This window comes from Triturus cristatus, chromosome 5_1 (assembly GCF_964204655.1).
Source record: "Triturus cristatus chromosome 5_1, aTriCri1.1, whole genome shotgun sequence".
In the NCBI taxonomy this organism is placed as follows: Eukaryota; Metazoa; Chordata; class Amphibia; order Caudata; family Salamandridae; genus Triturus; species Triturus cristatus.
Genome location: NC_140587.1, coordinates 367675917 through 367701610, shown reverse-complemented (window position 1 = coordinate 367701610; position 25694 = coordinate 367675917). Strand labels below are relative to the sequence as shown.

Genomic DNA, 25694 nt, shown 5'->3' with positions numbered 1-25694 from the left:
GGAACAGTGGGGTATTTTTCTTCACTATTACTGTCCTCGAGGAGTGGGTCAGACCGTGCATTGATTCACTATCTGACTTGCTGTGTAATTATTTAATGTCATTGGATATAGCATTAAATTATGTGATAGTTATGATAGTTGTATTGGAAGTTGCTGGTGGGGAGGGGTTAGTAAAACAATATGGTCAGTTGAGTTTGAATTAGTCGATGAGTTGTTCACAGAAAAGCTGGATTCAATCTATCCTTCAGTCCTAACCGTAGCTGAAAACCGTCTTTGTTATAGGGTCGCTTTACCAGTTTGGGTGTTGACTGTCCATGATCAGCGTTTGTTAGTGTTTTCCGGCAAAAATTGGTGGTTTCATCCACATTTGCTTGTTTTGGAAGCGGTTGGGTTCCAGCGGAAGTAAGGAAGGCAAATATCGTGGTCAGAGCGGCAACATCGGTATGATCAGCTGTTTTCCCCTAGAGTTGCCTCCTTACACCAAACAGTCAGTCAGATTATACATCATTTTTCTTAATAATTTTTTTGTGACCTGGTTTTCTTTTGAACATCTTGTTGAGGGAAAAAGAAAACAAAGCTGCTGGAGGATTAAATGTTTACGTAGAAAAGTGATAACCTAGTCCACTAAGATGTTATGGGCATATTTATCAAGGTTTTGCATCGCCCTTGCGCCACGCAAAGGTGCACAAGGGTGACGCAAAACCTAAATGAGATTTATCAAGCCATGCAAGGCCACCTTGTGTGACCCTGAGTGACTTGATAAATCCAGAGTAACAAGGCAGCACAAATTGCTGCCTTGCGTTAGTCTGTGGCAGGGAGGCATGCCATAAGTGGATGCTTGGGTGTTCCCAAGCATTCACCCATGGATTCTGACACATTTCCAGAATTACCTACATTGGTAGCCCTGGGAATGCATCGGAATTGTAAGCTTCTCAGCAGAGGCGCAACAAGGAGAAATATCTTAATATCTCCTCATTGTTTCCTCTTTCGAAGTGTGCTGCATTCGGTAGCAGGCTTAGAAAGAGGAAAATGGCTCAGAGGATTGTTTTTTCACTGGACGGTGCAACGCAGGCACCCTTGCAACATGACAAAAGGGTGCCTGTGTTGGAGCTAGACAGCCAATAGTGCACCAGCACTAGGAAAGAACAGGAATACGCCGGGTAATGGAAAATACAGTACATTCCTGCCCTTTCCTGCAGCACAGCAAGATGGCTTGCTGCGTTGCGAGAATTTTTGAAAAATATGACCCGAGTACTTTGCTTGTTATAATAGCTGGGCCTACATCCGGGTGAAGTGCAACCAGGTGATGCCCCGAAACCGGTCCCAGGATGCTTGTTTCCGGTCCAGGGAGGACCTGGCTTGGCAGTTTGGATGGACTGTTTCCATGAGGCACAGGGTAAAGACTGATTTGCATATGGCTATCTAAACTGGGGGTGAATGTTTGATTTGCTCTGCATTCCATCCATCATCTGTGTGTCTTTTGCAGTTGATATATAAGGCCCCTTGCAGTAGCGGCAAGTGGCATTTGAAAGTGGTTGGGTGTACGGGCAGACAAACAATTTTGACTGATTGATTAGATTGATATCTACAGTATTGTTTTGAACCTACAAAGCAGCAGTGGCATTTAAAATGCAATTTATGCATGGACGCCCGCACGCAATTAGGTGGGCTTTCATTTTATATTTGGGGTTGTTGGTAAGATGGGATAAGAGGCCTGCTGCTGAACTGGCTGCCTTGTGCTTTGAGGCATTAAAAGCTTTTTTGTGAAGTGTCCTTGTGACAGAATTGAGCAAGAATACATATAATTCACAGGTGGAAGCTCGGGCAAATTCCCACTGACATTAGGACAGGGCCACTAGTGCAAATGTTTCTTTTTCACCGGTCAACTTGTCAGCCAGAATCAATTTTGCACCGGCCCAATTTGTATAATCTGGAAATGTCAGTGCAAAATCGCCGTGACACCAGGGCATTATATGTAATCTGGAAAGGCTGGTGCACAGGTGCACTCCTGCCATCGATGTGACACAGGGCTATTTGGTTTAATATTTTGCTTCGGAAAATAATACATTCATAAATGTGGCATTGTCATACAGTATCTGGTATTCCTCTGTTGAGTCTGCTTATATCGTCTGGCATAAGGTGACTCTTACTCCATGCCCCAGCTAGACAAGGCATCAGAGACACAGAGTGGGAAATAGAGTGAGTGCTGAGGCTCAGAGACGTAGAGACAGAGGTGCTCAGAGACCGAGAAGAGCCTCAGAGAGTGACACAATGTGACAGACAGTGAGGCTCAGAGAGGGAAACTAAGGGACAGTAAGAGGCCAAGGCTCAGAGCCTGAGAGCAGGCCTCGTAGATAGAGAGGGATAGCCATGGACTGAGAGTGAGGAATTGAGAGGCTAAGGCTCAGAGATAGACAAGGAGCAGCATAGACTTACTGGAAGTGGTCAGTGCTGAGACACTTGGACAAAGAGAGTTCTGAGACAGAGGAGAGCAAAGAGAAACTGTGAGAGGCTTAGAGACAGCCAAAGAGACCGGGTGAGATACTGTAGCTCAGAGACAGGCAGCATAGACGAAGAGAGAGGTGCTGAGGCACTAAGACTAAGAGACCGACCAGAACCTCCTGGAGAGCGAGGGAGAGAGAGGCCTTGTTAGAGGCTCAGAGATGGCCACAGAGACAAAGAGGAAGAGTGAGAGGCCGATACAGAGAGGGAGATGCTGAGACAGACGAAGAGACAGAGAGGGGCCTCGGAGACAGAGACAGCTGGGGAGAGTGTGAGAAAGAGAGAGGTTCATAGCCAGGCTCAGAGGCATACCGTGATCTTAGAGAAGACGGAGTCTATATGTAGTAAAAGAAAAATCGAGCAGATGCCACATCTAATGCTAGAGATTGTCCTCAGGGCCCTCCAGACAGTTACCAGGAGTACTTTCAACGAGAGCAAGTAATAATTCATAAAAATTATCTCCATGTGACGGCAACATGATTACTGTCATGTGTTACTTTGAGACCCGTGTACTTTAGTATGTGGTCTGACATCAGGTGAAGGTGGTGGTATTTGGACACCGTGAGGGCTCTAGGCGCCACAAAATCCCTCCCTCTCCTCGCTTCTCTTCCGTCCTCTAACACTGCTGTGTGCCCATTAAAAGTGTGCAAAATGTGCCGGTAGGTGAAAGTGTTCTTGCTAGAAAGAAGAAAGTTCAACACCAGCAAATCTAGGGGCATATTATCAAGAAAAGGCGTTAAAATTATTGCCGCTTCTAGCGGCAGAAAACTGCCGCTAAAGCGGCGATTATGGGCTTGATAATATGCCCTTGAGAATTCCCATAGAAGCCCATGTTCTGGTGTCAACATGGGCTTCTATTGGAATTCTCTGCGGCATATTATCAAGCCCATTATTGCCGGTTTAGCAGCAGTTTTCTACCGCTAAAGCGGCGATAATTTTAACGCCGTGCTTGATAATATGCCCCTCAATGCGGTAAACCCTGTAGGATGCACCGGCATGACTGAACTGAAGCGGACCGAAAAGTCCCCACACAGTATGGTCGTGTGGGCCCGGTACTCTTTTTATACTTTCATTCGTTATCACAGCTAATTGGATTCGACCCAGGTGAGGAGAGTTGGTTTTGCATTGTGATTTAACGTGCAGCCTTTTATAATCCTGGTTGATGCATTCTCACAATTAAATTTTAAAAAGCATTCTCGCCTTGCTCATTCTACCTAGCACTGCTGCCGGCCGCGTTGGTGCTCTTCTTCTCCTGTCCAGAACGAGTTCCGACACCCAGCAGTTCATGGGGGTTCAATGCACAGGGTCCCAGATTCCTGTAGACCAATCCAGACTCTGCTCTCATGCTGCTGATACTATTACCCAGCACGAGAGAAGAGCTAGGATTGGTCTGAGCGGGCTGGTTTTGCTCTCACACAGGAAATGGGAGCCTGTGCCTGTTCCCCACCCAGCTGTCCAACAGAACTGAGGTTGGTGAGATCTAAGTGCGCATGTCGGTTTGGCCATCCTAAGACAGCCAGCAAAACTGACATGCGCACTTACAGTGCCTACCCCTCCTCCTGCCCTTGCTGCAACTGCTGTTTGTCAGGATGCCCCAACCCGCCCTAAGACTGGCTCAGTTGGATGGCTGGAATCCTGCAAGATGAAAAATAAAATGATAATAAAATTGTTTTATTAGCATTTTACTTTTCATGCTTGAATTTGCAATGGGGCGATGCTCCTTCACCTTAACGGAGAAGCCACCGCTGTTGACTAGGAAGTGAAGAGAGACCATGTATTTGTATATTTTAATCAGAAATGTGCATTTACAGCACATCACGATGGCTCAGTTTTATATTTTCCTGCTGTATCAGTTAGTTGTTCAATGGCTGAAGTTCTTATTTCTATTTCTGTCAACAGTGCTATTATAGTCATATATTTTTCAATTAGCCTGTTTTTATCATTTGCCCAGAATATTCTTTCAATACTTTGTAATTATTTTATAATTATGTGGTGTCAGTGTGCTAAAGTTTTACATGTTCTCATTAAAGTGGCTGGACAAAAAAACCAACGCATGAGACGGGCTATTGCTGGGACAGTGGATCCCACCATGACCAACATCGATGTTCATCTGGTAGTGTATCAATGCTACTACAAGGACTGCATCGCCCCGACGCCACCGCCACCACCGCCACCACCTCCAGTCGTCACGCCAATCAGCGGGTAGGTACCGTAGCTACATCAATATATTTATTAAAAAAGGAATATATAATGATCTCACTGTCACATAAAAATAAAATGTGCAGAATATTTTAAATGATCACTTAATATGTGGGCAGGCAGGTTCGTATAGCTCTTTATTTGAAAAGAATGTTTCTGAGATGCACGGGGGGGCTAAAGACATTATGAAGAATCGTTGTAACGTTGATCATGCGGTCTGGGATGCTCTAGGGTAGCCATGCGCTTTATAAATGTCCCTTTGGACTCTCATAATCACCTAGCCAATTTCCATCCCCACCAAAAAATAGATGTATTTGATCTACCTTGCCATTATGGACCCAGCTAATGTTACAGCTTTTATGGCACTGCGATTGTTCAAAGGGTGTATGCAGTGAGCCTAACCTTTAGGTGGCCGCCTCGGTGCCATGACAGAAATACAGAAGCAGCGGCACTCTAAACACAGATTAAAGGGATACAGTGGAAATCAAATGACATGAGAGGGCATGAAAAAAGCCGGCGCAGTTTAAAACGTGCCAAGGGCATCCAGGTATTGAAAAGAAAACGAACTGGACCCATAAACAAGTGCAATAAAGGAGCAAACAACATGTGCAAGAAGTACGGGTGGGACACCTCTGAGATTAGATCACAACTCAAATCAAGGAATTGCACAATGGTATCCTGTTGTAGGGCTTCTTCACAAAGCCAATGACTGCATGTGCCATTGTAAGACTGTCGCAAAAGGTAACATGGTAAACGTAAATAATGTTTGTGGTGCGCGATATTGGAACAACCCCCCTCCCCCCCTCCCTAACAAGGTTGAAGAGGAAGGAATTTCTTCACAGGGAAAAATATTTGACTCCTAAAGAAAAAAAGCTAAAAGTAAAATGTGGCATTGTGCAGAGACTTTGGCTTATCACAATAGGGAGTTGTACTACGACGGCGCTCATTACATGGGCCCTACTGTTAGAAGCAATAAATAATTCACCACATGAAAGCTGACACCGAGGTGTCCATGATTCAAGTACGATAAATGAAATTAGGGCATAACATGGATTTTGGTGCTTAACAATCCCTATGTCCCAGGCCTATGTGTTCAATTTTGCGAATGTAGTCACCAAAACAAATTATGGTGTATTAATGTCCAGAATTACACTGTGAAGGCTGCAAGTGGTTCAGACTTCCTGCCCGCCCCTGGAAAGCCATGAATGTAAACCCCGTGCAGTCTCCGACCTACGGGTGCAGGTTTACAACTCTGTGAACCAGCCCTGTGACGTAGACGATGGCGAAACGTGCATTCTGTTGCATTGGACTCTAATGCTTGTTACCTGTCTCAATAGACATCTTTGGATGATGACACAAGAACCTGGAACGGCCTGCTTCTAAAACTGTGCATCCGTGCGCTTTCGTTTAGCATTTGCAGTTGAAATCCTAGGTCCGACTAAATTCCCACATGAGTAACTTCCAAAAGAATTCACTGCACACGGCGAGGCACAATCACTGGGATAACCTAACATGCATATATGCTGTATTCTTTTCCCTCGTGCTGATTTGTAATGAAGCTAATATTTGTCCTTCAAATGGCAGAAATAATCCTTGCCTTGGTTTGAAGACATGATTCCAGGAGGACAACAGCAAACCAATCAACGAGGATTCGGGCCCATCCAGCTACAAGATAATTGGTCAAAAGGGAGCTGTCAATAAACAAGCCTGCCTTACCTCAATCCTGAAACCTACAATCCTACCTTGAAAGCACACCAGCTGTCAATATATTCCACCTAAACTTCTTGGGCTGGCGTTGGGAGAAGATTTAAAAGGGTGGCACTCATTGACCTCCAACTGTTTGCCCTGTATTCTTGCAAGAACTATCAAATATCCTGAACAGTAGTGTGATCCACACTCTGAATTCTGTCAGTATTTGCATGTGTAAATGACATACACATGGTCCACCAGTCGATAAATTGCATTTCTTATTTTAACTCTATTACAATATAACTATATTCCCTCTACCAAAATAAACTGACCAAAGTGCTCTCGAAATAGGCATACCTAGCAAAAGTTTATCAAAGTTGCATATGAAATTTTGGGCTTGATTTAGAGTTTTGCAGACGGGTACTCTGTTACAAACGTAATGAATATTTCCTATGCCTCATTACAAGTGTATTATATTCTAAAGATGTGTAATAAGGGGGATGGGATATTTGATATGTTTGTGATGGAGTACCTGTCTGCCAACTCTAAACCAGGCCCTTACTATTCATTGTCCTCAATGGTATAACATAATTGACTAACACTAGGCTATATCTATGTCATTTGGTGGAAGGAATCAGGTCTTATCAGATCTGTTCTTATGCATTGAAATGGAAGATGGATGCTCAGTAGAGGGAGGTGGCTGGATCACATAACTGATTATAAGTTCATTTGTAGCAAATAATTCTGACATCGGAATAAACAGCAGACCTGTAGTAAGCTTCTAATAGGTATGTTTCCATTTTCTCTAGCTATGGATGACAACCTTCCCCTTGTGCATGGGCGAGATGTAGAACTTGTGTTTGAAAAGTCTGGGATACCAGCATTTACTTTGGCCTTTGTGACCTTGGAATTCAAAATATACCTCATTTAATCTTAATGAAATAATGACCTCACTCGTGGGAATCTGGATCCTCTGCTGTTGACTGGATAGTATTTCGTGAAGTAGGGTCTCCTGGTTGAGTTTCTCTAATGCTCCTGCTGTTTTCCCAAGGTGTGTATGATAAAGGAATTTCAGTTGTTAATGTATAATAGTTTAACAGGGGAAGGGGCCGAAACAACGTGGGATCAGCCACGCGTGCCCGAACAATGCAAGCACAGCCACGCTTGCTTGAACTATGCATAAGCCTTTATCACGCATATGCGTGGTTAAGGCATATGCATGGTCTAGATGTCTGGAATGAGCGGGCCCAGAAGGAAGAAGGATCAGGAGAGGATGTGGTGAGGTAAGTGGGGACGGGTTTTGGGGGGTAGAGGGATAGTTTTTAGGGCTCGGAGGTCTGGGTAGTGTTAAGGGGTCGGGGTAGTGTTTAGGCCACAGGGGGGTCGGGTAGTGTTTAGGGCTCAGGGGTCCATGGGTAGTGTTTTGGGGTCTGGGTAGTATTTAGGGATCAGGGAGAGTCGGGTAATGTTCAGGGCTCAGTGGGGTTGGGGTAGTGTTTAGGGCTAGTGGGTGGTCAGATAGTGTTTAGGCCTGGGGTGTTGGGGTAGTGTTTAGGACTCAGGGGGGTCTGGGGTAGTATTTAGGGCTCAGGGGTGTTCAGGGTAGTGTTAAGGGCTCAGGGCAGTGGTGTTGGGGTGCGACTTTTATCACACATTCCTTTACCACTCATGCCTTCACCTCAAAATTGTGCGGTAAAGGTATGCATGGTAAAGGAATTCGTTGTTTAGACACATTCATTGTTGGGGCTGCGTGGAAGAGGCAAATGGGATTTAGCCATGCCTGCCTCTGTCATACAACCGTTTAACAGAATAGAAGTGCCTCTATTTTTCTCAGCTCTTCCCTTGGCCTACTATTTTTTCCGTCTCAGCCTATCCATATTATTATTAGGCCTGGGCTAAATTTCCGTTCCGCTCGGGAAATTGCGATAATTTGACATTTTCGCGTTCCGCGGAGAGCGCGAAAATGTCAAAATTTCCGCATTCCGCAGCTTAGCGATAATTTGTTTCTTGCTCGCGCTGTAAAATAATACATTCTCGCGCGCGCGCGATCGCCTTACCTGAATCCCCGCGTTCGCCGACTAGTTTTCCCGATCCGGTCGCGTTCTCCACGAGATGTTAGATTGTTGGTAGCCATTTGCGCTGTCTCGCGACAGTTCGCGCCCGCAGTAATGTCATTGGTCGCACGATCACGTCTTTCTTCTCGCGATCATGCACCGCGAGAAGAGTGAAAATAAGATGGCCGCGCCCACGAGCAACCGCATGGGTAAGTTGGCGAGCCGCGACCACGCAGAAAATACCGCAAACAGGTGGGAAAAAAACTTCTGCATCTTCGCGATATTTCCGCGTGTTTGCGGGGATTCTTAACATTTTCGCGATAATTTGCAAAAGTCACTTTCGAAAATTCCGCCCACCCCTAATTATTATCTGTCCTGTGTAGAATTGGTTCTCTTGTAATGACTCAGTTTCGGATGTTTCATATATATAACAAGAAAAACTGTTATTAAAACCATGACTCTCCTTAACAAGTAACAAATCTTCTGGCACAGAAACAACCATATTGTTAAAGGTAGAACTGCAGTGAGATATGCACATTTATTCCCATGTACCCAGGAAATAAGGATTCCTTGGCTAGGAAAATAACATATTTTTCCACCCTTCTGGGGTTGACCACTGCATTTATTGTCCATGAGTGTGTGGGACATGACCACCAATTTGACCCAGTTCTCTGCAGCTATACCACTGGGGTCCCTGTGGAGTTTGAAGGAGTTGGGAGTTCCAACGGGTGCTATGGTTCTGATTTTTAAGCGTCCAAAACTTGGATTTCCTCCTTTTTCGGTTCATCAGCTGGGTAGGAGTAGGTCTGAATAACCCGTTATTGAAAGGGGTGATGTCTGCGCCACCACGCTAAGTACAAGTAAGGTCAATATTGTCTTTGAAAGTTAAATCAGGGTGCTGTTTGATCCATATTTTAGTATTCGGGGTAGAGCCTTGAAAATTGTTCTAAGTACATTTTGTCCGTAATGAACCCAATGAGAGTTGTAGCAGGTTGTAGTGCTTATGTCCTATAACTTTGATACAACTCAATAAGATCCTCACACTTTCCCCTGGTACCTAGTTCTACCTTTGAAAATGGACCCGGTCAGGATTTTGTGTCTACAACCAGTATTTCCTGAGTCACTTTTTCACTTATTCTGTGTTTCTTGTGGGATTGGCAGCATGGTCAACTACCATGGACTTTACCAGGAAGAAGTTGGTGAATAGATGAACTTCGTATTTCATGAGGCTATACTGCATTTTCCCTTTGAAAATGTGTAATAAGAAAATAACAAAAAAACAGGTTACTGCTTGGCCTGATATTTTTGAAATACGCAAAATAGTACATTTGTACGTATCCTAGAGTTTACTATTATATCGATAAGTCTCAATATAATTTGTTCTGAGTTCCTTTGTGGATAGCAATAAGAGTCACATGTCCCATTATTGAAAAGCTCTCTTTCTTGTTTGGACAATTACTCATTTCTTTTACTTAATTAATACCCCTAAATGTCATAAATGCTCAGCACCACTGTCTTAGCTGGGAGTGTCCACAAACTATTCTTTAGGTCAAAAGGTTTTCCAATCTAGATGTTACCTCCCACTTTGGATTGATTAAGCACAAAAGGAAGTATAAACATTTTATGTAATGTAGGTTTTAGTTCCTTATTGTACCTCTTTCCTCATCATTTAGGTCATTTCCAATAACTACATTGGTCAGGAAAATTGGAGTTTTCTTGGGGATTATGACTCATCCTCAGGATTTGTAGATTCCCAGACCTTGGTTAAGATGATACAGACAGTTTTATGACAGAGGCATGTATAGCTAAACCACCCCAACAACCTTGCAGCCCCAACAACAAATGTGTCTAAACAAGCATTCCTATACCATGCATGCCTTTACCACACAATTTCGTTGTGAAAGCATGACTGGTAAAGGGATATATGGTAAAGATCACCCCCCTGCCCTGAGCCCAAATACTACCCCGACTCCCCCCCTGATGCCTAAACACTACCCTAACCCTTCTGAGCCCTAAACATTACTCCGAACCCCCCCCAAGCCCCAAACACTACCCAGCCCCCCAAGCCCTAAACACTTCCCCGACCCCACCCGAGCCCTAAACACTACACGACCCCCTTGAGCACTAAACACTACCCAGACCCCCCCTTGGCCCTAAACACTACCCCGGCCCCTAAAAACTACCTCCGCCCCCTTAAAACCTAGACCTAACTCAACTTACCTCACAACATCCTCTCCCGATTCTTCCTGCCCCAGGGTCCGCCCGTTCCAGCATCTAGACCGTGCACTGCCTTAGTCATGCATATGCGTGGGTAAGGTAGATGCGTGGTTAAGGCATGCATAGTTGATCTTTCTGGGAAATGGCACATGTGGCTCTGCCCACATTGTCAAGGCTGTTTCCTGTCTCAGACTTGTGTTGAGAAAACGTAGTCTTCACCATTGGAATAACTGGATAAGGCAAGTATCAGGTATAGGTCTAGATTTATCTGAAAAGTATATCCATGTGCCACCTTCTTGTGCCTGTAACTCTGTAAGTTTATTTCTCATGGAGAACTTTGAGTCTTTTCCACTTGAGGAAACATATTATGATAAGTAAAGGTGTTTTATTTTGTTATTGGATCATCGGACATCACAATTATGGTTATGGCATCCTGGGACTCGAATCCTACTTCCCTTCAGCTGCTGAGTCTAACACATCATGTTCCAAGGGTGTTTAAGCCTAGATCTTCAATTAAAGGATGCAACATCAGTAAACAGTCTGAACTCTTCTGGAATGTCTATGTACAGAGCCCAGCTGAAATAGTCCGTAAATCTCGCAAGTCTGGTGCAGAAAGGTTGTGTTGTTCCTTAATGGGTGTTGGAACAAGTCTGATAGTTCTCCTCCAGGAATGACCAGGGTCAGGTGTGTATGGTGACCAGGTAACATATTCCACGTCACCCAGGGATGAGCTGAGTATAGGCAAACTCACCTCATTGCCAGTAGTAGTCCATCATCATCATGGAGGTGCCCAATTGCATATCCGAAATGTGATGATCGATCTGCAGTTAGCATTTGTGTCCATTGAAAGCGTTCCTTTACTTCTGAAACGTAGGTAATACAATATAAGTTTCCAAACAATTACGGGCTGCTCCTTCCCTTCTAGCCAAGTGTAGTCACCCACCTCAGTATCCCAAATCTCCTGACATGGTATTGTCATGCTCTCATACAGCCCTCCCTCATGCAACTCATTCCCATTTCTATCCTGGAGCTGGACGGCCCTACATAGGAATTCAGGGGACCACTTGTTGTTAAAGAAGACCACTCCAGATATTCTAAGGGCCACCCTCAGTCATCAGATGGAGGCAGGAGCAGACGTTTTTGTGCTTTGAGTTGGGGCGTTTGCAACCGCCGAGAATCTCTTCTCTATGAAGTCTTGGGCCAAACAGTATCCTATCCTCCCCTATGGTGCCCTCCTGTCCAGCTTGGTTTGGATATCATTAGGTTCAGTGAAGAGGTATAACGCAATCGGGTTGGTGTCATATCGGGTCAAATGTACTAATACCCTGTATGGTTCCACCTTGTTAGGTTGGATCTTGGCCCTTATTCTGCATATATATAGTTGAAGATGGCATTTTGCTCTCTAGGGGGCTACCCATTAATCCTAATTGGTGCCCTGTACTCACCCCTGCTTCCCTCATATGAAGAGCACGCTGCCCTGTGATCTCGCTGTGCTTCCCAGGTGCGTTCTCTCTCTAGCTTCAGCTCACACCTTTCTTCCTCGCCCCATCTGGTGTGCCTCCTTTGATCTGAGCTATGTGCAGATCTCTTTGGCATGGTTTCTCCCTCTAACTCGCTTTCTGACATCTCTATGGCTACCCAGGCAAATCCTCTAGAACCACCATGAACCTCCCTGTCACTTGTGTATATTCGCTTGAACCAGAGGGAGTGCTTGTTCTACTTGCTGCTAAGGTTCTATGTGTTGGACGTTGTAGACGGAGGGATGATCATTTGGGGACTTTTTCAAGGGACTGGGATTGTGCCGGAGGGGTCTAGGCTTGCTGGACTTTTCGTTTCTCATGCTTGGGCCAAACTGTCCATCTTTCAGTGGGAGAGCCTAATCCTGGGGGAGTTGGCTTGAGCATCTCCATTCCTGTATTTGGTGGGGTAGGTGCTGATGCCTTGCTTGCTATCGGTGGTGTAGGGCTATCACTCTGGGCCTCTTCAAAGATGGCCCATAATTGTAGTAATGCCTCTCTCCTTTCTCTCTTTTGACTTGTATATTTAGCTTTTATATGTGTTCTAGTATTTCCAATTGCGTTATTGTCAAATGCTCCCTCTTTAGGCCAGGGAAATGTATGTTCCTTTTTTGTGTGCATGCCATTTGTGGCAACCCTTATTAGGTTTCTTTGCCTGTGTGGGGAACCTGGTTTCCATGTGTTTTAATGGGAAATCCATGACAATGTCCTTGTTTTTTTGTGTGGACAAAATAAGACTCAAATCTGTTTGCTCTAATTGTGGGGACAAATGTATGTAGGGTACTCTCACAATTTTACATACTATTAGCTCAGAACTATTCACAGATGTTGCACAACAGTTCAACTTAAAAAATTCAATAGACACAGATAAAAATGCATATGAAGAGCTGCAACATAGGTTAAAAATGCTCTTAACAAGGGAAGCTTTTCGCGGAACATGGTACTAAGTGAGCCCGATAATCCGATAATATCGGCTTCAGGACAAAGGTAATAGTAATAGATATGGAAAAAGGAATAACGCAGGAACCACAGGCCCCTCTCAGCCACAAGCAGGTTACACCTTGTTTCCTAGGTCCAAATCTTTTTCCCCTAAAGTCTGAATCACACCCTGTATCACACCCAGGGACCAAGTGTACCATCAGAATCATGCCCAGCAGTCCAAGTGTACCGTCTGTGTCACTCCCAGCTGAAAATGTGTACCATCTGTGTTATGCCTAGCAGTCCAAGTGACCAACACCTCTCACTCCTTTCAGATACCAACAGTGTTAAGAAACCAGTAGCCCTGAGAAAACCTTTTAAACTAAAAAATGAGATTGAGGTGCCAACTCCACCCAATCAGGGTAGCTCCATCACAAAAATAGTGTCCTCAGAGTTAACAAGGGCTATACAATAAATATTCACCTTTCCTAGCGTGCTGACTATCGAAAAAAGGAGACTTCCTTGACTACCTTGCAACTACTGAGCTAGGATATATAAAATAGGTAAAATGTAAGATTATGTCATTGGCAGGGCACTTAGATTTTCTTTTTATGCTTCTCCTTAGTTTAACATACCCAAATGCTTTAAATTAGGTTCAGATGTAGTCTCTTTCCATCTGTGACGACTGGTTCAAGACGGACCTCCGCCCCATCGATTCAGCTGAACTTGCAATTAATTGCAGTGTCTGCTCTCCTTCCTTTAGTCCGTCCAGGATGGGTCTCCTTCCTTTGGCTGCAGTCAGGTTTGAGGTACCAATCAGCTCCAATAGTGGCTCGCAAAAATGTTACTTGAACATGAAATACCATAAAAAAGAAAAAGAGGCTTTTGGCAAAACAGGGACACTTTGTTTAATTAAACACAGTCGCCAGGAGAACTGTTACAGTCACAGGGTCTGAGGACTGTCTCAATTTATAATCAATCAGTGGCCTCCTTTTATACAGTTCATCATAGGCAATGAAGGTTTTCCGGTGATCCATGTATGGAGAGGAATGTAAGTTGCTGCCTTTGGAGTAAAAAATTGATTGTCTAATCGAAAATACAGGTAGGCCTGGACCTTGCGTGGACACAAGATTGGCAGTGGGTAACATGTCCAGATGTCCGGCATGGGGAGCGCATGATTGCTGGGTGTGCTATATGTTCCTAACTCATGCGGCATCTGACTTTCTGGCATTTTTGGATGCGCACATGTCCCCTCCGCTCATGTGTGCTTAATTGGGGCCAACCTCCCTTGACCATTGTGCTGTTGCTGCACCTATCTGTGGGATTGAACTAAGGTTTCATATTCATGCGCTTGTCTGCTGGCTATGTGCCACCCCACCTATGATCTATCAATCACTGGCCTGGGCTTAGTGTTAGTGCTTATTTGACTACGTATTTGCAAGTCGAGGTGAATTAGTTAATAAAGAAGCAAATTCATTCACTTAAATGAATGTATTGTTTTTCATAATAGCAATGACTTTTTCTATATTAGCAGTATATCAAACTTCTCCTGCATGCAGTGGGCCTGCCTCATCGTACCTACAACCTGATCAACTGTAAACTGATATATTTATTGGCACTTTACTTTTCCAGACACTATTTGCCTCTAAACTTAAAAATAAAATCTTGTCTTTGGTTTATCATATCTGATTTTCATTGTTTAGGTGTCTTTTTTACTTGTTTTATTTTTACCTTTTTCTGAATCGGTTCAGGGAATCTTATTGTGTTGTTTTCTTGATTTATGTTTCATTGTTGATACCTCTAGAAATTAACACTTATTTCTCAGAGGGATATCCTACTTCTTGTGTCAAAGCTTCTAGGGTATAAGCAGAGATTCACCTATACTTCTCTTGGGATTTAACCAAGATATTTTGGTTTGGGATTTCTCTTCTCAAAATAATAGCCCACTTTCTGATGCTATGCATTAATATGAGGTTGTGAGTGCACTTCGAAATGTACGTATATTGAGTGCACTTTATTCTAATCAGGCTTTGTATTTTAGAAAGTATTTTAGGATCAAGTATTTTACAATATTTAGGTTTTCATATATGTTTTGTATTTTGTATCATATGTCTTTCATGTAATTTGTATTATTATTTCTGAAATAAATATTTAGTGATTGACTAGCATGTCTAGGACACTGATTTAATCAGATAATATTAATAGGGAAACAGTAATAGTTGTACAGATGACATACATTGTATCCTTTTAACTTGTTAAATACATTTATAGATACATTGATTCTCTCAACTGCAATTAAAGGCCCCTGCAGTACTTTCTCTTTCAACTGCTAAGGCACTACTTACAGACAAAATGTGAGAAAGAATAAAATATATCCCCTATCTACCTGTTAACTCAAGTAGACATAATGGACCCATTCAAAGCAATAAAATAAATGTTATTATCCTTGGCAAGAGATCTGGCAATTACGTTTTCACTAGGCAGTTCTTTTGTGTAGTGCTAAACATAGGTGACTAGAATGACCAGTCACCAGTTAACTACCAGCACAACCGATTTTAATTTCTATCTCCTTAATGAGCATTTAGTTCAACAGTGACTATGGATGTCTCTCTAATACAAGATAGAAGAGTGGAGTATGCAAAGCAAATTAAGGAGTATAAGAACCAACCCAACCTCTGCTGAAAAACTGGAGCTCAGAGAAAATGGATGAGCAATGATAAAGGCTGTGGCATAGAAAGATTAATGCCTATTTTGCCAGCACAGCAAAAATTAACCTATAACTATAATGATTTTTGTAGGACTATCAACAATATTTTCAATATCAGATATTATCAAAATAGCTATTACCATGAAGCACTATGAAAATAAATATCCTCATCAGACAGGCAGTATAGAGGCAATTAATCTCCATGTAACAACAGAACAATAATGATCTTCATTAGGCATTATGGGATGAATTTAGAATTTGGCACCATGTTACTCTTTCACATGTGTGACTGAGTACCCTATCCTCTAAACCGAACATGAAACCTCCGTTTGTAGGGCGAGTAGGATGCCAGCTTCCTGTCGACTGTGCCCCAGTTAGCTCCATTGACAGAAGGTGTCAAGGAAGTTGCACGGGATATTCCACAGAGGCAGAATGTTGCTAGCTCCCAATGCCCACCTCCCGGAACGCACTTTGAGGAACAGCGGCTCCGGACAGGGGGAAAGGGGAATGGGACAAGAAGAGACACTCGTGCGTTCCTGGACTCCTTCTTCTATTCTGGATGGAACTGGTTCTGGAGTTCCTAATGCACAGAGGGAGATAACACTTCAATCTACTTACTCTAATTGTCTCGCAATCTCTATTCAGTACATCTAAATTACCTCCCCTACCCAGGTTCGCTGTGGTGTTGACTTCTCTTCTAATTCAGCTGACTAACCACTGATAGAGTGACGCTTCAACCTAATACACAAGGAAATATAACTTGGGTTATGATCACATATTCTGTTCTTACTGAATGTCTGACTAATCTACTTCTCCTTTCATCTTCCTTACCATTGTGTTAGTCTTTCTGATTTTATTTAGTATTGTACAGCAAGAGAGAACTGCGATGCTTTTGATAGCTGCACCCAAGTCTTTAGGGACTCCTCGCTCTTGTCATGGCAGTATGTACAATGGAGAACCAGCTTCAAGGGGGGGAATCGCGCAAATAGGTAAGAATGGGAAAACAGAGGAAGGAGAGAACAGGTAAGCTCGCTAGGGGAGGACAGGGAAGAAGCCTGAGTTCGCTGGTTTTATCTCCAGTCAGATTGTATGCTCAAATCCAAGTCTATAATAAAGCTCTCTTACTTGTTCATCTTCGTCTGTAGAAAGTTCTTGCTCTCCCAAGCTCAACGATATCCTATCGGAGCAGAGAGAGTCTTGAAATACCTTCCGAAGTCTTCTTTCAGCGGCCTGCTCACCAGGAAGTCGGAAGCGCTTCTCGTAGTAGGAATCTTGCCGCTCACTAAGTCTCTTTACTATAGCTTTCATAGAAGGGAAAATGAGAATTGGATTTCCTCAGGTGCTAAACTCTGAACTCTGAACCTTACTATAAAGACCTTCAAAAATCCTTCACCAGCGGTCGGTAGACGCGCGTGAAGGAATCAAAACACGCTCAGGATATTACTCGTTTTCTCACAGAGCGCGCGGGAACACAACTTCCCTCACACGGAGTCAAATTGAAGTGCGCATTAGAACGCGCCTTGATGACGCACGTAATCTCGTCTCTCACGAGACTCCATGGGTCAATCAGTAATGTGGAGAGTTTGAGGAAACAAGCGGCCATCTTGGAACGGGGTTGCTAACACTACTTAGTATTCATCCAGATATTGCAGCAGGAGGGCTTAACTGTTACTTGAGCTCTTTTCTTATACTGATTGAAAATAGTAACAGCATGCACGTTGTTCCTGACAGTACCCCCTCTCAAAGACCGATTTATCGGTCCTGGCTTCAATGGATGTCGCAAATGAAATTGTCTTATCAGTCTTGGGGCATGAACATTTTCTGCAACTTCCCAGGTTCGCTCTTCAGGTCCATAACCTTTCCAATCTATTAGATAGACTAACTTGCCTCTAAGCCTCTTGGAATCTAACACCTCTTTTACCTCATATTCAAAATGTTCTTTGATCTTCAAAGGGGGTGGAGGACTGTCTAACCTGAGATTAGGAGCTGTCTTTTTTAAGAGAGATACATGAAAAACAGGGTGAATCCTCAACTGCTTGGGTAGCTTGAGTTTACAAGTTACAGGGCCAAGAACTTGTTCTATGGTGAATGGGCCTACAAATCGAGGCTGAAATTTTCGATTTCCCTTTAACCCTAAGTGTCGGGAGGATAACCATACTGAATCTCCCACCTGATTCTGTGGGGCCTTTCTCCTATGTTGGTCTGCCTGTTTCTTGTAACTCTCTTTTGCCTTGACTAGATTGGATTCCGCAGCCTTGCGAGCAGAGGCCAATTCCAACAACAGATTGCTAGCAGCAGGAACCCCAAAATCTCCCTGATTACAGAAGGGATTTGGGTGTCTCCCTGAGTTTAGAAAGAATGGAGAAGAACCGGTAGAATTGGCATTGTTGTGTGTGAATTCTGCCATCCACAGTAAATCTGACCATTCACTACCCCGATCCAAAAGGAACAAATGCAGGTACTGTTCTAACTCTTGGTTCACCCTTTCGGTCTGACCATCTGTCTCGGGGTGGTAACTGGTAGAATGCCTGACTTCTACGCCCAACCCTCTCATGAAAGCCTTCCAAAAGTGAGACACAAATTGAGGGCCACGGTCTGAAATCAGAATCTTAAGGACCCCATGAATCTTCACAATATTTTCCCTGAAAAGCTTAGCCAACTCAGAGGCTGAAGGAACTCCTTTTACTGGGATAAAGTGGCTCATCTTAGTGAAGGTGTCTACTACTACCAGTACTGTGTCGTAACACTTACTCTGTGGAAGGTCTACAATCAAGTCTAACGTGACTGTATGCCAAGGTTGTTTTGCTGTGCGTAAGGGTTGCAAAAACCCCAGTAGGGCCTGCCTATTTGATTTTCCTCTGGCACAGAGCCCACAAGACTCCACATATTCCTTAATTTGCGATTTCATATTTGGCCACCAGAAATAACGCTGGATTAGGTCGATAGTCTTCAACGTTCCTTTAAGGCCGGCTAAAGGTTGATCATGACAGTCTCTTAGAACTTTTTCTTGAATCTCTTTAGTGGGTAAGTACAGAGCTCCCAGTCGATAAGGCAAGGAATCCTTGATGACTCTTCCTTTTATTTGGCTCGCCCATTCGGTCATTTCCACAGCAGACATTTGTTTGCCAATCTCTTCTTGATAAACTGTAAAAGAAAGCGTGCACACGATCTTAGATTCTGGGATGATGGGTTGTGGAGTTACCAAATGCTCGGTACTTTCGGTCTGGATCCTGGACAAGGCATCTGCCTTGCCATTTTTACTTCTGGGGCGGTAGGTGATCACGAAATCAAAATCTGCGAAATAAAGGGACCATCGCAATTGACGTGGTGTTAATGTCTTTGCAGATTTAAGAAATTGAAGATTCTTGTGGTCTGTAAACACTGTTATGGGGAGTCGGGCCCCGAGTAAAGGATGTCTCCATTCAGTGAATGCGTCCTTGACAGCCAACAGCTCTTTTTCCGCAATGGTGTAGTTAATTTCGTCTGGATTCAATTTCCGAGAGTGATACGCCACTGGATGCAGCTGTCCCGTCGATTTGTGCCGCTGAGACAGGACTACGCCAATGGCTTGATCAGAAGCATCCGCTTCCACAAAGAAGGGCTCGTCTGGATCTGCATGAAGCAAGATGGGTGCAGAGGTAAAGCTGATCTTAAGAGATTCAAAAGCCTGTTCTGCCTCTGTTGTCCAAGAGAACTTCACTCCCTTCTTGAGCAACCTGGTGATTGGAATGATTTTCTGTTAAAATCCCTGGATAAAAAGGTGGAAAAAGTTTTCAAATCCTAGAAATCGCTGAATCTCCTTTACATCTTTTGGTGATGGCCATTCGATCACAGCTTGAACCTTCTTAGCATCCATCAAGATTCCTCCTGGCAACAAAACGAATCCCAAGAACGCCACAGTCCGTACACTGAAGGCACATTTCTCTAATTTTACGTAGAGCTGGTGCTTACGGAGTCTTTCTAATACTGCCTTGACATGTTCAAGATGTTCTTTTGGATTCTTGGAGTATATCAAGATATCATCGAGATAAATTACTGCAATTTTATCCACCAAATCTCCCATGATGTCGTTGATGAAGTGCTGAAAAGCTGCCGGGGCATTGCATAGGCCAAAGGGCATAACCTGATATTCAAATAGCCCATATTTGGTCCTAAAGGCGGTCTTCCATTTATGACCTTCTTTCATGCGAATCAGGTGATATGCCCCTCGAAGGTCCAATTTGGTGAATATTTGAGCATCTTTAATCTGATCTAGAACGACGGAAATCAATGGCAACGGGTAACGGTTCTTAACGGTGACCCGATTGATTGCTAGATAGTCGATGCACGTCCTCAAAGAGCCTTCCTTCTTCGGAATGAAAAAGAGTGGTCAAGACACCGGAGATTGTGACGGTCTGATGAACCCATTGGCTAAATAACGATCGAGATATTCTTTGAGATAGCCGTTCTCCGCTTCCGTCAATGCGTAAATTCGACTGCAGGGCAGTGCAGCTCCTGGTTCTAAATCAATGGTGCAATCATAAGAGCGATGTGGCGGAAGTTTCTCCGCCTCCTTTTCACTAAAAACTTATTGGAATTCGAAATATTTGGTTGGAACTTCTGAGGTATCTATGACCCCAATTGATTTTCCACAGAATGACAATAAGGTGGCCATAGAAGGTTCTTGGACCTTAGATGGGGAAGCAAAGCAATGTTAAGAACAGAAGATGGAATCCATATCGACCGTTCGATTTTCCCAATCTATCGTGGGATTATGCAATGTAAGCCATGGGAGGCCCAAAATTATCTGAAACTGTGGGGCATCAATCAAATTAAATTGAATGGCCTCATGATTTCCATTTGCCTGGATCAGTTCCACTGATTCTGTATGATGTGTGATTGGGCCTGAGGAGAGATTAGTCCCTTCCACAGCTCGAACGGACTCTTTCATTTCCTTGCACATAGCCTGAATTCCCATTTTCTTTGCATATTTAATGTCACAAAAATTGCCGGTAGCCCCTGAATCGATCATAATGGCCACTCCAGCTATCTCTTGATCCCTGCACTTCAAAATCATTTGTAAAATTAAATGTGGTGTCTGAGTCTGAAGGGTATTCATTATATGATGAATTCCTGGAGCCTGGTCTTCCATTTTTGCCACCTGAGCGACTCCGCCTACAGATGGTTTTGGGAGTTTCCCGAATTCATGGTTTTTGGTCTCTTCGGACACTCCTTCACAAAATGGCCTAAACCCCCACAATACATGCACAATTTCGTTTGCCTTCTGAGTTCTTTTTCTTCCTTGCTTAAAGGCCCGCGAACCGAGCCTATCTGCATGGGTTCACTATCTGCAGCCCCTCCTGAACTCTTGCTCGTATCTGGTTTCGTTCGGTCAAACCGAGGGAGGTTCCAACGAAAATCTTTTGTTTTTCTTTCTCCTCTCCTTTCAGAACTTCGGAAATCAATTTCAAGAACTAGATCTACTAGCTCAGAGAATTATGTGGGTCTATGAGGAATCTGTGCCAGAGTATCCTTTATTTCATCTCGTAACCCCCGATAAAATAGAGCTGATCTCTTCTCCTTGGGCCAGTTGGTCTCTACCAATAGTTTGTTAAACTGAGTCAAGTATGTAAGAAGATCCCTGTTCCCCTGACGCAGTTCTAACAGCTCATTATCTGTGGCCTGAGAGATTTTGCGCCGATCAAAATTTTTTAGAAACTCCGTTTTAAAACGTTCAAAATCATACAGGAATGGGTCATCTCGAGAAACTAAAGTCATAGCCCAATTAGCGGCATCACCCCCCAGGTAGGATAAAATAAAGGCTACTCAGGATTGGGCATCCGGGAAAAGAGTGGGGCGACACATAAAATGTAACGAACATTGGGTAAGAAAGAGTTGAGCCTTTTGGGGATCGCCATGAAATCTTTCAGGGGGGGCAAAAGGAATTAAGGGGGAAACAGAATGAATTACTTGAGCTACAGTATGTGGATCTTGAGCTAACTGGGAACTACCAGAAAAGGTTGGGGCCGGAGGTGTCCCGGTGGAAATTTCACTCACTCTCTGAGACAATTGCATGGTTTCTTGGCGAGAGGTCAACAGTTCCTGTCTTAGGTTCTTTTTTTCTTCGCTTAAGCCCCCTAATTACCGCTGAATTCCCTCTAACATTTCTCCTAAGACCTTTAAACTAAAACCCTCAGCCATTCTGCCCAGGTGGGGAAATTGCGGGCACTTCAATCTGTCAAGGAAGTTGCACCGGATATTCCACAGAGGCAGAATACTGCTAGCTCCCATGCCCACCTCCCGGAACGCACTGTGAGGAACAGCGACTCCGGACAGGGGGAAAGGGGAATAGGACAAGAAGAGACACTCGTGCATTCCTGGACTCCTTCTTCTATTCTGGATGGAACTGGTTCTGGAGTTCCTAATGCACAGAGGGAGATAACACTTCAATCTACTTACTCTAATTGTCTCGCAATCTCTATTCAGTACATCTAAATTACCTCCCCTACCCAGGTTCGCTGTGCTGTTGACTTCTCTTCTAATTCAGCTGACTAACCACTGGTAGAGTGACGCTTCAACCTAATGCACAAGGAAATATAACTTGGGTTATGATCACATATTCTGTTCTTACTGAATGTCTGACTAATCTACTTCTCCTTTCATCTTCCTTACCATTGTGTTAGTCTTTCTGATTTTATTTAGTATTGTACAGCAAGAGAGAACTGCGATGCTTTTGATAGCTGCACCCAAGTCTTTAGGGACTCCTCGCTCTTGTTGTGGCAGTATGCACAATGGAGAAACAGCTTCAAGGGGGGAATCGCGCAAATAGGTAAGAATGGGAAAACAGAGGAAGGAGAGAACAGGTAAGCTTGCTAGGGGAGGACAGGGAAGAAGCCTGAGTTCGCTGGTTTTATCTTCAGTCAGATTTTATGCTCAAATCCAAGTCTATAATAAAGCTCTCTTACTTGTTCATCTTCGTCTGTAGAAAGTTCTTGCTCTCCCAAGCTCAACGATATCCTATTGGAGCAGAGAGAGACTTAAAATACCTTCGGAAGTCTTCTTTCAGCGGCCTGCTCACCAGGAAGTCGAAGCGCTTCTCGTAGTAGGAATCTTGCTGCTCACTAAGTCTCTTTACTATAGCTTTCACAGAAGGGAAAATGAGAATTGGATTTCCTCAGGTGCTAAACTCTGAACTCTGAACCTTACTATAAAGACCTTCAAAAACCCTTCACGAGCGGTCGGTAGACGCGCGTGAAGGAATCAAAACATGCTCAGGATATTACTCATTTTCTCAGAGAGCGCGCGGGAACACAACTTCCCTCACACGGAGTCAAATTGAAGTGCGCATTAGAACGCGCCTTGTTGACGCACGTAATCTCGTCTCTCACGAGTCTCCATGGGTCAATCAGTAATGTGGAGAGTTTGAGGAAACAAGCGGCCATCTTGGAACGGGGTTGCTAACACTACTTAGTATTCATCCAGATATTGCAGCAGGAGGGCTTAACTGTTACTTGAGCTCTTTTCTTATACTGATTGAAAATAGTAACAGCATGCACGTTGTTCCTGACAGTAGGCTTCCTTCGCTGGAGTAGGAGCTAATGAAGGGAGGGCATTAAACAGCTCTTGGAGGGGATGGTGTGGTGTCCTCTTTTCTGTTCATCACTGCAATGTAAAACATGGTGTTGAGGCACAGAAAAAAACAACTAATGAACCCCAGGGCAAACAATTGCCTGGATTTAAGGGTCAGTAGTTACTTCCTTTTTAATAACAAACAAAAACATTTGGTAAAGTTTGACACCCTTTAAAATCAACAGTGGTCGTCCACCAAACTATGTGTATCTTGTGACAGCAGTTCCTATCAAGATACAGAGACAACAGCTGGGCAAATGACAATATCCTAATTGGTCAAACTGAAGTCCCTCAGAGTGGCGGAGGTAAGGTTCCCTGCCATCCTGACAGACTGTACTTCAGCTGCCAAATTAGACCCTATTACAGTAACAACCGCAATCAAGCTCTGTATCACTAATGAACCCTACCAGGCACTATTACAATAATGACCTCCATATAATGCTATTACAGTTTTGATCAAATGTGGGACATGCTTCAGCTGGGGTTCAGCATTATTTGAGGGTTGAGGTGTATGGCCCACACCATAAAGGCCATGCTGTATGCTTTGCAGCACTACAGTGTAACAGGCTCATATTCAGGCTGGAAATAGATAGGAGACACCCCTGAGTAAGCTTTTTCATTTTACTTTCTGAATACCTAAGTCAAAATCTGGGCAGGCCTTCCTGAGTTCATGCTGAGGTTCTTACTTAAAGTGTGGGAAGTGAAATTCTCTGTCCAAAATATGCTGGATATCTAAGTGCCATAGGCTATCATTTACACATACAATGGAAGAAAGGATATCCCCCATGCTTGTAGTATAGCATCCCATCTTCAAAACTCTAAATAAGGCCCACAGTATGTAATCAAGAGAACAAAATGTTGCGGCTTAACTAGCAGCTTAATAGGTAAACTAAATGAAACTGTTCTGCAAAACCCAGAGGATTTAAAAAGAAGTTAAGAAAATGTGTTTGAACAAAGGAAAACCAAGGAGAGAGCTTATAAGTTGTATTCTATTTCACACTAAGAATAGACTTTGCATGTGTTTTCAGTAATACATAATTTAGCTTGTATGTGGCTGTTCCTGTGCAATTATTCTAATATTCCCTCTTTATGTACTACAAAATAGAAACTGAATTGCTTTTACACCCTTGGCAATGTTAATGCCCATCTTAACAGCGCTCATTTTATCAGCATCTGAACAATTAAGATTACCTTAGCCAGGATTCAAACCTTGGTGAGGCAGGTCCTAAACCGATGTTTGCAGCAGGTGCATAACCAACTGAACTATGAACAAGGCTCGAAACATATGACTACAAAAGAGTCACTGCAACAACGGTGTAAACCCACACTGTTTTCTTACTTATTACAAACTGTGACCTGCATGTTATACAAACTGCTATAAAGAATATACATTAACAATTCTTCTAATCTGGAAGTCAGTAGTAATGTTGCAAGTAAAACGTTTACAAATGTGTATTTGTGTGGATATAAGTACTTAAAATGTGTGCTAAAGATTGTTTGAAAAGGAGACCTCACTTTCCCATGGGCAGGACTTAATGTCCAGGCATTTCAATACCTGAATATTGTGTGGAATATATTGATGTGCCAAAAGATTGTAGCCTGAATTTTGAAGACCAACATCTATTGAAAGTACATTTAGGTAAGTAAAGAATTACTTTACTTAACTCCAGTTATATTCACCTCAACAATATATGTTTATCCTTATGGTTTGCAGATGTGGAGTTAGGAACAGTAAATCTATACTGTTAGACCTGTCAGCGTTAGAGAGCCCTTCCTGTATTGCTGAATTCATTTTTGTTGGCCTTAGACATCTGTACAGTTTACCACTGCTAACCAGTGCTAAAGCACTTGTACTCACTTCCTAAAATATTGTAAAATTGGCAAGTTTAATTTACTTAAAAGTCCCTATTAAAGTGGTATACCATATATCCAGAGACAGTAGTGGGCCAATAGCATGTTTTGTGCAACCCATTTCAGTAGCTTTTCCAAACATGTCTCAGGTCTGCCATTGCAGTATGTGGGCAGTTTGAAACTGCCACTCAACTTGGCTAAATACCATCTTTACCAAATCTAAACCTCCCTTTTTAATTCATGTAAGTCTCCCTTGGTGTAGGCCCTAAACAGCCCGTGGGCATGGTACATGGTATTTAAAAAGTTGGAATTTACTTTTAAGGATTACATGTCCTGGTAGTGAAAAACTCACAAATTCATTTATCACCACTATGATGTCTACCTCTCCCATAGGACAGGATTGGGCAAGGTCACATCTTCGGGAGGTGTTTG

The 25694-nt window shown here is 43.3% G+C and overlaps 1 protein-coding gene across 1 annotated transcript in view; it reads left to right on the top strand.

Moving 5' to 3' along the window:
* LOC146830898 (fibrocystin-L-like) overlaps nt 1–25694 on the top strand; it is a 1500901-nt gene that overhangs the window by 1109069 nt on the left and 366138 nt on the right. The window contains exon 55 of the mRNA XM_085605087.1: nt 4533–4704. Within this exon, the coding sequence (XP_085461213.1) occupies nt 4533–4704 (172 nt within the window). The remainder of the gene's footprint in view (nt 1–4532; nt 4705–25694) is intronic.